Source organism: Tympanuchus pallidicinctus, unplaced genomic scaffold (genome assembly GCF_026119805.1).
Source record: "Tympanuchus pallidicinctus isolate F22 unplaced genomic scaffold, pur_lepc_1.0 scaffold3, whole genome shotgun sequence".
Taxonomy (NCBI): domain Eukaryota; kingdom Metazoa; phylum Chordata; class Aves; order Galliformes; family Phasianidae; genus Tympanuchus; species Tympanuchus pallidicinctus.
This window is the reverse complement of record NW_026294747.1, coordinates 103,748,587-103,762,113: the sequence shown is the minus strand read 5'-3', so window position 1 is coordinate 103,762,113 and position 13,527 is coordinate 103,748,587. Positions and strand designations below refer to the sequence as shown.

Sequence of the window (13,527 nt, the reverse complement as noted above, 5' to 3'; positions counted from 1 at the left end):
AAGAACCATAAGCATTCTTAACCAGACTGGACCTTTCTCAAAAGATACTTTTCAAACGTTCTTTATGAAGGCACAAGAAATAAGATGTTTCTTAGGATGATGCAAAGGTATTCATCGTACTCGTATGTCATCCCTTGTTTCATATAATTTGGGAAATTATTCAGATCAAATCTCCAGTTTTCAAATTCTTGTTTTTCCCACCAAACATGAGTCAAGACAAGTCCTTGTTTTAAAAGATGTGTTGATTTGAGCAAGAATTACTTCAGGAAGAACCTACAGCTGTGTTACACAGGAGACAAACAGCAATATGTTGGTGCATCCCTTTCTTATACATCTAGGTGGATAACAGGCAGTTGCCACATTTCCCAGAGATGCAACAGAGACTGGGTGTTTTGAGTCCAATCCACCCACTATTGGAAACAGAAATATTTCCTGTTTCAGCCTTTTCAGTCGATATGGAAGTGAGGAGTTGAATTTCCCATCAAGAAGAACATATACTGCCATCAAGGATCCTGAAGAAGTGCCTAGAAAATCAGTGATGACTCTGTAAGTAGCAGCTGTTTGGCTCTGGCAGTGCTCAGAAGTCAGACATCTTCATCAGTGCTGATCCATGCTAGATTAAATGACCTTGAGATGAAACAGTGTGTCATGCCAGCGCTCAGAGTTTACTGATCTGTTTTTCCCGTCTCCTATTTTCTTCATAGTATTCCATTTCTACAGTAAGAATGCAGACATGATTAAAAACTACACACTAGCTGCTTCCAAATGCTGTAAATTGTGTAATTTACAAATATGTGAGTACAAACATTATCTCATGCTGTTTGCAGCTAAATTCTCTGCTGCCTGAGCCATTAGTGGCAACGAAAATCAATATCTCCTGTAAGCTAAGGTTCCTCTTCAATTAATATGAGGGCATGAGGTAAACAGATATGTACCAAGTAGAGATATTCATAGTAGGAAGAACGTTCACAACTTCTGAGCAAGGAAGGGAGAATATTTTTAAAGCTATGTTGTCAACCAGGGAATTTGGCTTCTTAAGAATTCACAAGGAGATATATGTGTATGTAGGTGTCTAAGTACCTTTGAAAATCCAGAGTACTTTCAGAAAAGGCATCCAGGATCAAGTATCTGTAACAGTAATGATAAATATTGAGGCACAGAAAGTCAGGCAGCTTGAGTTCTCTATCTGCTTGTGGCTCGCTGTGCGGCCCCCATCAGGGCTCTTCATGCCTCAGTCTTCTCTATTCTAATATTCATTCCAGATTAACCTAAATAACGTCCACGGATCGTAACTGTTTTGTTCTAGCTCCAAATTATGATCAGGTCACCTGCTAATGAAGATCTTACATGTATTACCTCACTGTATGAGATTTCAGTCAATGTTGATAAGCCTTGAGATCTTTAAGTGAAGGACATCATTAGTATACAAAATGTCTCCTCTGAAAAGTGCCTTAGTGAGGATCGTGCTACCCTGCAAGTCTTTTTAGAGGGCAAGAGTCATAATCCAGCATTTCTTCATTTAGCACAGGAATTACACAAATTCAGGGTGCCAGGGAACGTCAGTCAGTCACGCTTCTACTGATTTGATACCACTAAGTCTGTCTTCCAAAAACATACCAACTGCTTTTGAAAGCAATCTATTGAGAATCACCCCACCACATCAAACTATTGCCTAAATTGCAATATTATCAAAACTCCTTCCACTGCAACTTCTAATAATCTGCAACTGATGCTGATATTAGACTTAGAAACTGAAATAAGTCAGTATGTTAGATAACACAGCTTACTTTGTGAAACTAGAGTGCTTTTTTTTCTGAATACATGCTTTAAACGAAAAGTTAGTTCTGAAAAGTTCTTTACTATGAAAGTTCTTTACACAGAGTGGTGAGCTGCTGGAACAGCTGCCCAGAGAGGCTGTGGATGCCCCGTCCTGGAGGTGCTCAAGGCCAGGTTGGATGGGGCCCTGGGCAGCCTGGGCTGGTATTAAATGGGGAGGTTGGTGCCCTGCATGTGGCAGGGGGTTGGAGATTCATGATCCTTGAGGTCCCTTCCAACCCTGGCCATCCTGTGTGATTTTGTAAAAGAAGTACAGGGTTATGTAAATTGCAATTATTCCTGGTTGCACAGTGGTAAGTTGCTAAAGTTGGGGTTTTGCTTTGAGTCTGGTCTACTGTGCGTGAATGAAGTTTTGGATGTCTTGATTTTGTGATTTTTTTCAGTGCTATTGTGTGACTGTAATGTCATTGCTTTAGCCAAATGATACCTTTTCTTGGTTCCATTCAGGTACTAGGACTCAGTTTCTGTTGGCAGTTATTTTCTTCATTACATTTGGTGTACATCTATGGAATAGCATAGATGTAAACTCTGATTTTTTAAAATAATTGTCAAGCATGGAGGCTAAAATCCATCCTGTTCCATGCAGTTATGATTTTATTGCGCTTTAGATAATGCCTCCCTGTTTCACTTTTTTACTGACGTTTTATTACTTCTTGAGAATGCCTGAAAAAATTGCCTCCAGAGTTCTAACAGCACCTGACTTTCATTGGCCACTCTCACCTTCATCCGTATTAATTCCTTCATCTTTTGCCCCTTGTGTTTCATATATTAAAGCCATAAAACAGGAGATAGAAACATGGTTCAGTGAGATCTCAGTTAAGATATATTTTAGTCTTATTTCCAGCCCTCTCTAAAGGTCAAATGTTTTGTCTTTATTTTTGTATGAAATGCATCGGGTTCTTTTTTTAAAGACAGACATATTAACTGCTGTCTTACTTAAAATACAGACATTTTGCAAATATGAAATCATCTCTGTAGTTCTGCCAATAGCAGCTGTGTCAGGATGCCTGTCACAGATGCCTGCATTTCAAGTTCTGTGTTGGCTGGAGCCACACGATGGGACAAAGCTTAAAACGCCCAAGGCAGCCACTGGCTCTTGTGTGTTTATTATAGCCCTGTGCCACAGTGCTGAGATTCATCTGAAAAGGATACACAAACTTTTCTTCATGGACTGAGGGCAGCTTATGTTACAGTGCAGGGTCTCAAGATGTTGAGCTTAATTTGCCTCGTCGAGGACTGTTAGCAAGATGGAAAGCCATTGTGTACAAATGACTTTCTCACAGAAACGACAAGCTAACATTTTCATTACTGAAAATGTATGATGAAACTGCTACTTTGATGCTGATTTGTTCATTTTTCTAGATCAGATGTCTGGACATTTGGAAAACAACTCTCATCAGACACTGAAAATGAAGAAGAAATTAAGCTTACAGTTGTGTGTGGGTGTTTTTAGTTGTTTGTTTTGTTGTTGTTTTGCTTTTTTTTTTTTGTCTGTGGCAATTGTAATGCCTTTTAATTTACACAGAAAACAGAGGCAAAAAAATATACATAGTTCATTTGTCCCTCAGCTCTTGCTACTTTTTCCAGACTTGATATGTGTAGGGGTGAATTAACATTCTCAAAGTAGTATGCTGTGATATCAGAAAGAATTGTCATATCTGGGGTACAACTTAATAGATCCATTATGAAAAGAAAAATAAGTGGGTTTTAGTTTAATTAAATTTTCCTAAGAGCATGATGAGAAACACGCAAATGCAATGCCAGAGCATGAACATTTAGAGAGAATAATTCCTCCACAGGATCAGCAGGATCTTTTCTTTTACAGATCTCCTTTAATTTAACTACAATCCTTGAAACAGAACAGGTGCCAGCAGCAGCCTGGGTCTCAGGGGACAGGAAGAGGACAGGGAAAGAGCAGGTGATTTCTAAGACAGAAAGAAGTCACTGAATTTAGGACAAGGTCAAGACAAAGCAGGTTTTCTTTCTAAAAGAGCTTGACCATATTTTTCTGAGGTTATATCCACATAAATATATATATATTTTATAATATATATAATAAATAATATATATTATTTTATTCTATTCTGCATCTTGCCACGTTTAGGGACTGCGTATGACCTGGGTGTGGAACACACAGACACGTGTATTTGACAAGTTTCTGGAAATGGGGCTGTTAGCCTGTAAGTTCAGTTTGTGAACAAAGACACGAAGTATTTTCAAAAATTAAAAGCCTATCAGTGAGAAACAAATCTTTTGGTCTCATTTATGCTTATGAAGACAGAGACAGGAAGTTGCAAATGATCCAATAGTGGGATGGGATGGCTGAGATACTGGCTAGTAGAAAAGTGGATTGAAGAGAGGCTTCATTGTCCATTGAACAGAGGTAACGATTTTCCAGAAGCTCATAGGAATGAGGTGTCTTCAGAAGTCTGCATTCTCTCTTTACCTCTTTTTATTCTGCCATAAGAACGTGCATGTCGCCAAGCAGTGCTGACTTTTGAGTGCTTCAGTGTTGCATTCTCAGTTTGGAAACCAGCTGTAGGGAGTAAAACCAGATAATTAGGATTGATACGTAGGTCTTCTAATTGAAGATCTTGATACTAAGATCCTTCTAAGGATTTTGCATCTACAGCAGATCTCGTTAATAGCTGTAATTACCAACATTTTACAGGTGGAAAAGGTCACTTACAAATCTGGAGTAATTTGATGGTAGCATTTAGAAAGCCAGGAATAGATCACAGTCCCTGAATTCTCAAGACAGTGACGTATTCTTGGTCTGCTTTTTTGGACATAGTCACGCTCTTAATAATGCATAGGAAAGTTGAGAAAGAGAAATCATCTCTTAGAGTGTATTTAAATTTATATTTTGTCTGTATTTTGTTTATAGATTCAGAAAGATGAAATATTTTATTTTACCACTATGGAAATACTTTTGCTATTGTGATCACTATTAAAACAGTAATATGCCCCAGTAATATGCCAACAGCATCACAGTTGCTTCATCCAGAAGGCACCAAGATGCCAAGAACTGCAGAAATTGCTTACAGATCCAAAGGAAAGATGAGCAGTAGCAGAACCCAACTCCCATTGACTTTATTGGAGCCCAGACTCTGACAGGCAGTTCTAATCCTGAAGACTTTAATGTAACTTTGGTACTCAAGGCAAAGAAATGATGACTGTAGGCTTAACAAGCTTTAAACAGTGGGGCAAGGGAAACATAAAAAAATAAGCATAGAACAAGAAATAACTAGAAATGTTAATCAAACAGGCAGGTTTTAAATAGAAGTGTAATTAATGCTAAGCTTCCAGTTAGCAACATGCTGATTTGGTATCATAACATGATGCAGGTTTTGACAGTCTACTTCTTGACTAGCTTATGTTATAGATTTTATCTAAAACTTTGTTTTACGTGGTTTCCTTTACCAGACAGTCTAGCAAAATGTAGACACTTTCTCAAAGAGCCAGAGAGGGTATTTGAGCTTTCTGTCCAGGTCTTCCCACTCAATTTAGAAGTACAGTAAACTACATTTCAGGATAGATACTAATGAAAACTAAAACAAATGTGTGTCAGGTTGCATTGATGAAGCACTTTGGAATTAAAATCATCGGAGGCAAATTAGTTAAAATGGATAGCAGGACAAATCTTTCAGAAAACAGGAGCATAAGGGATATGTTTCGCATGTTCTGCTTTGTCTTGCTTATACAATTTGAGGCCAGGATGATGGAGTACTAAGTTTTTTAATGTGACTTACTACATGCCCACTAAATGTTATCCAGTTGTCCCTGTGCTAAGTCTGATTACTGCTACTGGGATAAAGCGTATTTTCCAGAGATCTTGTCTCAGTTGAAGATCTCAGGAGCGGAAGAAAACACAGCTTCATTCTGTAATTTGCGCCAGCGATTATTCACTCTCACTGATAATATCTGTGATTTGAATTTGACTGACTTCAGCTTCCAGCCATTGACTCTCCTTATTCTTTACAAGATGAAAGGACCTTTCAGCTCCTGGCTTTTTCCCCTGCGCAGACACGCACACACAGCTATAAAATTACACCTCCTTCACCTCAATAACAGATCCGCTCATTCACTACACGCTTTGTTTACGCGGTTTAGCGCTCGCCTTCTTCACCCATCCCAAATCAAACGACGCAGAGCCGCCCGCCGGGCCGCCTCGGGGAGGCGGAGGGGCGTGACCGTCTGTGTGACCGCTGCGTGGCACCGCCTCCCGCCGCCGCCTCTCGTCCCTTTCCCAGCCCTCGCAGGCGGGAGGCGCGGTGTGGCTGGCGAGACGACGAGCCGAAGCTCCGCGCCATGCCGGCCGCCGCGCCGCCCCCGCTGCACCCCGCGGCGGGCTGCTGCCGCCCCTACGGCCACTGCGCGGGTGAGTGCCTTTCCCGCCTCGCCGCGGCCCGCGAGGGTCGTGTGGGGAGGTGGGGGAGCGCCGCAGCCGGGCTGCAGGGTAGTGCTGGTAGGCTTGGAAGTCGCCCCCCGGGCTCCGCGTGGGCTCGGAGGGTGTGGAGGGTCGGGGTGCCCCACGTCGGGGTGCTGAGGCGTGAGGCAGCCGAACCGCTCCGGTTGCGTCGCCTTGTGTAGCGGGATCGGTTGTGTTCGTTTCTTAATAACAGAAGCGGTATTTCTAAGAGAGGTGCCCCTTAACTTTGCGCAGCCTTCATTTCTGCCTTGCTCTGGGGGCGTGCAGTGAGCAGTGCCCCTGAATGTGGCTGGGCTGCTGGTTTTGGGCTGGTGGTTTTCATCTTGTGAGATGCTGAGCTTGGAATAACCTCACAGACAGAAACTTCTGCGTACTGAGAAGTTCATTAAAAGGGGAAACCCGGAGATAAGGCAAACCTAACAACAGGGTAACCGAACTCTAAGCCTTTTTGAATTTATTTTGTGAGGGACCAATCTGAGAGTTTAACACTGACTCTGGTAGTGCATCTTGCATGCTTTTGCTTTGGGCTTTATGTAGAAATAAAATCATATGCCTGTGTTTGGTTGCATATGGGTTTCTTTTCCCACCTCCTTTTTATCTTTTTTATTCAGCTCCGCTTTTTCCTCTCAACATGTTTTTTATGTATTTGAAATGCAGTTTTGACTCTGAAACCAGCAGAGACTGGCAGAACAGCAGGCGCAACAAAGCTTACAGCACACGTTAGAGCTGCTTTCTGTGGTGCAAGTGCACTTATTACAGCAACTTTGTCACAGTCTTCTGAAGAAGCAGCTGTGTTTTACAGCTCAGGAAGCTATCCTGCAGCTCTTTGGGTAGGACTGATCCCACAGAATTTCTTTCTTGCAGTGCAGTGGGTGTGGATCTACCAGAATGGCTCAGTACTTGCCATGAAGATGTTCATAGGATGCCGACACATCTCCGCTGAGAGATAGCTTCTGATGAATCTCCATCTGTGGTTCATTAACCTGAATTGGATAATTGGGCTTAAACTGTCGGGGAAGATGACTTGGTTTTAATTCAGCTTATTGGCTACTGTTCAAGACTCTGAATTTGAACTGTGCAGAAGTTACCTTGTCTTGTTAGCTGTTTTTCAAGGTAATTACTTTAGGCACTCTAAGCTGCATTTTGAATGTATCTTTAGCACTGACCCTGTCTGCTTTGTAATGGCTGCACCGCTGCTTTTTCTAGTTGCATTCTGTGGAGCTTCACTTTTTTGGCATCTGTGGGGCTTTCAGCACGTGGTGACTGAGGGAAGTTGTGTGGCATTCATTTCCCCATTTCTCAGATCACTAAGCTCAGTATGTTTTCTACAGAAATACATGCCGTGTGGTAGGAAACAAGGAAGCTGGTGGTCCTTCCTTCTTTTCCAACAGTTCCAGGGCTAATTGACTGTTGCTGCTTTTGCCCTTTTGCTTCGACTTGATTCCTAAACGTTTAAAAACATTTCAAGTCAGCGTCGTATAGATTTTCTTGTACATGCAATTAGCACGAGAACATTATGGTGACTAGCAGTCTCACTTAGCTCTGTTCTTGCTCTTACTGAAGATAATGTGGATCTTTTAATTAGCTCCAGTGTAACTTGGATCAGAGCTGAGAACATGATGGTTGAAAGAGGTGAATGTGACATTTCTTGTATTGTAAAGTCATACTGTTCTCCAGGCTTTTTTTGTTCTCAGAATATGTGCTCCGTTCTCCATTTGGAGAATGTTCATCTGATAATGGAAATACTAACCAAAGGACAGGAGAGCTTCTGCCTCAATTGGTTCTAATGTAGATGTGAGGCTTTGGTAGTATTTGCAAATTGTTCATCTTATCTAGCAGCAATTTACCGTCATTGCAAATGAAAGTCAGGTGCATTTACCTGTTTCCCTCTGTTACTAGTGTAATTTACTTGTCTAATTGTGGTAAGGATTGCAAAACAATTGCCAATGTCATATATTCTTAGAAGCAGCTCTCAATAATCATTCTGAAAACGCTGTCTCTTATTCTGTCAGTATTGATGGCCTGCACATGAACTCAGATTCCTTTTTTTTCTTAAGTTTTCTTGTCACCTCAAATGATATAGTAAGTAGAAATTCAGAGAAGTGTCCAGCAATGTCCAAATCCTGATCTTTCTGCTTGTCGTTGTGTTTGTAAGTATAATTAATGTAGGCCTGAGAGATTTGCCTAGGAAACCCATTTTCTTCTAAAAGTATTGCAAAACCATTTGTTTTGCCATGTTTACTTCAGTATGTGGCTCTTCTCTGAAAACAGTTCTATAACAGTGAGGTTTGTAACATTTCTATGTTAACCTCTCCTGAATGTGCTGGATTTTCAAGTAAAAAAATCAGGTAAATCGCCCTTTCATAAAGCAGATGGAGAATCAGGCTGTGGCAGGTCTTTCCTTTAGTTATGCTACAAAGTTACGGGTAATAAAGGATCTGGAAGCCTAATTAAACCCTCAGTGACACCTCTGCATGCTCTCTATTTTTCCACTGGGTCTGCTCAGTTGCAACTGATTAGTCATCGAGTTGAGGTTTAGGAAGCAATGGAAGTAAAATCCCAAACTGAAAGAAACGGATTCCTGCTCACTTGTTTGAGACAAAGCTGGCTAAGAGTGTCAGAAAGCAGTGGAAACTTAGCTGGGGTGAAACAGCAGCAATTAATTAGAAATACGAGTGCTGCTCCAAAAGTAATGCTTCCCATTTTGTTATGTTGGCCCACAATGTCAGAGGTGCGTGTTGGTGGTGTGGCAGTAGGGGTTGGATCTTCCCACCAATAGCCCATTACTTTTTGTTGTGATGTGAAAGGTGGCAGCAGAGAGGCAGTCTGACCAATAGGCATCTGACGAAGAATCTTGTAAGAAGCAAAGATGTGTCACTGAATTCATCTGTATGGAAAATATGGCACCAATTGACATTCATTTCCACTAGCTGAATGTTTATGGAGACCCAACAGTAGATGTGAGCACAGAGAGGTGGCGAGTGATGTGTTTTAGCAGACCATAACAGTGGGTCAACTCTGCTGGTGCAGACGTTTATAAGCATGGCATGCAGGCTCTTGTTTGCTGCTGGCGAAAATACATAGCTGATGGTGGTGATGATATTGAAAAATAGTGCTTTGTAGCTAAGAATTTGCTCTATCAAGTGGTGTCATTGTGCTCCTTGGATCTGTTGCAGTTTCCATGGAAATAAATAGGAGGCACTACTTTTGGAGCAACCTACGTCTGTGGCAGTTTAGAGGTCAGGAGCATCTGTGTGGAAGTGAAACTGCCTGTGCATTGAGCCTTGAGAAACAGATGGAGAATTTTGCCAGCTGGATCCTGGCAAACCTTGCTGTTGTGTAAGATGCTTTTGTTTCCCTCCATCAGTTCTGTCCTCTTGTGCTGGAAGGTCCCGTACTGCAGAGCTCACTTCTCTGCTTACTGAGGCTGACCCTAAACCTGTCAAAAGCCAAAAGGCAGGCAAGTCTCTTCCCAGTAAAATATTCTGCCTGTCATCTTTGGGGAAAAAAAAAAAAAGAAATAAATGAGCAGTTTCATAATGTTCCTTTTTTGGCATTTTGCAGGGTTATAAGTTAAACAAGCTTCGTGTGTCTGAAAGCATTGATTGATTTCACACGTAGTGCACTTAGTCTTTACAGATTATGCATTTGTATACTTCTTTAAAGGACTTTCTTCATGCTCACTTTTTTGATTTTCTACCCTTAAAATGTCAGAAAGAATATATAATGAAAGTGGAGTTCTACTCTAAAAAAAAACCCATAAAAGTGATGGCACTTGTGACTCATTACCAGACTACATGTAATCTTTACCTTCATCTGCTGATCTGAGTGATTCAGCTCAGTTTAACACTAACATGGCAATAGCCATCTGTGTTTGCTGTAAATATTTTATTTTTTTAATTACAAATGGCTTGGTTTAGAAAATCTCAGTGTGGTGGGGTTGCTGAGGGCCTGCAGGGGGAGCAGATGAGCGGCCAGGAGGGTTGTTTTTGCCCAAGCTCCATTGGCAGATGGGGAAAGGGAGTGTAAAACCGTCAGGGCAAATCTGGCCACCCTGCAGCAGCCTCTGGGGGGAGCCAGATGGGAAAGGAACAGGGCAGCAGCGACTCTGGGCATTTCACAGAAGTGCAGGGAAGATAAAGAAGAGAAAAGGAAAACTGTCAAGTTTACCTTCTGTAAGGAGAAAGAAGGAAGGATAGCTGCTAAATGTCATTTATCCTTCATGATTCCCAAATACAGTAAATACGGTCACATGCTCCTGCGTGCTGAGCCTCCTACATGTGTTCCACTGCAGGTTGGCACCCACGCTGGGCTGTGGGTGACACAGAGGCAGCATCAGTCCTCAGAATGGAAGAATCCAGAGATCGTGTAGGTACAGCAAGAGATCCAGGGTGGGTATCCCTCAGGCTTCCTCCCTTGCCTGTAGTGCAGTTGGATACAAGATTCTTCAGCCAGGCTGTCCCAGGACAGTCCTTCCCATCTTAACATCTCTACATCTGCCTGCTTTTTGGGTGCTGCTGTCCCACAGCTGGGAGTGAACAGACAGAGGGAAATGGACAAAAAGGAAGTAAATATGTGAAAGAATGAGAATAGACATTTTGGGAACAGAAAGATTTGGAGATGTCTAGCTTGTGATTTGCATGGCATAATGTTTATTTCATTCTTAAAATCAAAAGCTTGCTCGGTGCCTGCCTAGGGCTTCTGAGATCAGGGAGTGGGTACGAATGTGTGTGTTTCCCACTCTTTTGTACTTCATGATCAGTTCTAAGGATGTTGGCTTTCCTCACAGCTGACACGTTAGCTGTCGCTTAATAGGACCAGGCATAATTTGCCCAGCAGAAACTTTAGTTCTGTTGGTGACGTGTGGGAAAGAAGGAACCCAACTTGACACACAGCTGAATTTGCTGGGCTGACAGTTAAGAAATAATACTGCATGCAAAGTTAAGCATGCTTGATGTGAAATCATGAAATACAATGAACTTGGAAGTCCATCTTACTAATTTTATAGGATCTTTTAGGGCTAAAACTGTATACTTATGAGGCAGATGTATTATTCTAGTTTGTTTCTCCTTTTTGTGGATAAGTTCAGATTAGTTTTTCTTCAGTGGACTTAGAATGCTGCCTGAACTGCTGAGGGATTTTAGTTTTCTGTAGATTGGGTTAGACTGGGTCAGCAGTTATCTCTGTTATGCTACTACAAACTGAACACGAATATGCTGGCATGAGCATGATTGGAGATGCCCACTAGGGTAGTAGAAGTGATGCTGTAGAGATTAAACTAAATTCCTGTTTTGATTGTGATAGTATTACAGCTGTTCTTGAAGGTGTCCACGTGATAAGGAGTATTTGGAAGATCAAATGTGTTTTTGTTTTCCTGCTGCATCAATAGCTAATAGATTGGAATACATGCAAACAGCATGATGGATTGATTTCTGTTGTCATCTGATAAAGTGCATTTCGTCTACAACTATTTAGATCATGGTTATTTTGTTTGTTTTTGTAGATCATGTTTATGATCCAGTATGATTTACAGTAACATTTTATCATGTAGTATGTTTTAGAGCTGTCTTAGCATCAAAGGTATTCCAAACGTGCATAGTTACTCAATATACTTCCACCAGGCCAGGTACTTAGAATCTAACATTATTCAGGTTACAAAGTCAAGCCTTTATGACTATTGATGAGTGGTGCTGCCACCTACTCCTGTTCCTGTGCGTTATGATATAACCATTAATTAAATTATCAGAGGCTGCTTTTTTCCCCAGGGTCTCTGGCTCCATCAGTGCATAGGATGGACGAAGCTTTAATAATGAGCATCTGCTCGCAGTTTACCCTGGCTGTTCATGCCTTTCACTGCATGCTTTTTGAACCCTGCTCTTATTGCTGGTTTATTAACTTGTAGGATTTTCTGCTGTGGCTTTTGCTCCAGCAGCAAATGTGGGTTGATATCTCTGTGAAAGCACTGAAGGGAGGACATTGACTGCGTTTTGTTCAGCGGAAGATACAAAAACATGAAGTGAAAAAAGCTTTAACGTGGGCAGAAACGTCACCTGAGATGCACAGGCGGAGGATTTGGGGATGGCTTAGTGTTACATATGTGTTATGTTGTATTACTTGGTGTCTGACATACAGCTTCTAGCAACTTCCCTTACAAGTATGGGCACTGAGCAGTCACTGAGCAGGATGTTGTTTGGGTCACCAGAATGTAATTCACTCTGAAAAATCTAGATTAAGTTGGTTGCTTTGAAACTCTGTAGAATTGCTTCAGACACTGCCCAGTTCTCCAGGCCTGTGCTCCCTTAGGCAGTATAGCTCTTCTTCCTATATTCTTTACTTCTTTTCAACTCTTCCAATTGCAGAGATTAAGTTTCTATAGAGAGTGCTTTTTGTCCATGCAGTCCTGATTCCAGTTTATCTACAAAGGAATGAAGTGGCAATAGAAAGAGGTAGATAACCAGAACTGCAGAGAAGCTGGCCAGGGGGTGATGGTGGTTCTGTTACAGCTCCCAATCTTGTCCTTTTGCCAAAGTTCAGCACTAGGTTGACTTCCCAGCCTGCTCATATTCTCATGTTTTATTGCATCCGAATTACGGTCTCCATCTGCTCTCACTGGGTCAAGCAGAGTTCCCAGAAATTGCTGCTAGTCAGGATCTAACCATGGGCCTGTTTGCCATGCTTTCTGCAGTCTGTCCCAGTCCCCACTTGTGACTTCTTGGTCTTCTCTTTTCTCTTATTATCTCATAGCAAATTTCAGCTAGGTTTCCTTCTTCAACTACTTGGAGGCTGGCTTTTGAATGGTGATATCAGAAGAGCAAGGTCCTTTTCCTACTCCCAATCTTGTTCTCTCCCTACAAACTCTACATCCCATTGCCTTTTGTGGTGGTGTTCTGTTTTTTTTTTTCTGCATTCCTCCCTTGTCAACTTCCATTTTTAACCCATTTTCCAGGCCTTTTTATCCCACATTTCACAAATAATTCCTGATCCTGCTAGGGCTAAGGCATGCTTGAGTCCTAAAAGCCTTCATTGGATCTGAGCCGTGTAAGCCTTTAGAGCTTTCTTAGGAGCCAGCTGGGATTGTCCTGCAGTCTTTAACACTGTCTCTATCCTCACCTTGTGAGTTTTGACTTCCTTCTTCTGCATAGGATGTTATTTGATGCAGGGTAGCAGCCTTTCATTGTTACTGTAATAAATTCTTGACTCAAAGAAAATCTCTTCTTAAAATACTGTAAAGTCTGGCAGGGAGGCACAGTGATCAGGAA

The 13,527-nt window shown here is 41.7% G+C and overlaps 1 protein-coding gene across 4 annotated transcripts in view; it reads left to right on the top strand.

Annotated features, from left to right (window-relative positions):
• Positions 1-13,527, top strand: part of DCLK3 (doublecortin like kinase 3) — a 47,901-nt gene that overhangs the window by 14,612 nt on the left and 19,762 nt on the right. For 2 of the 4 annotated variants that reach the window (XM_052696770.1, XM_052696769.1), the window contains exon 1: positions 6,099-6,217. The exons of 1 other annotated variant lie outside the window; for it this stretch is intronic. In XM_052696770.1, the coding sequence (XP_052552730.1) occupies positions 6,148-6,217 (70 nt within the window). In that variant the 5' untranslated portion in view covers positions 6,099-6,147. Of the gene's footprint in view, positions 1-6,098; positions 6,218-7,169; positions 7,382-13,527 lie in introns of those variants that run through there. One more of the 4 variants, XM_052696772.1, reaches the window with a different exon arrangement.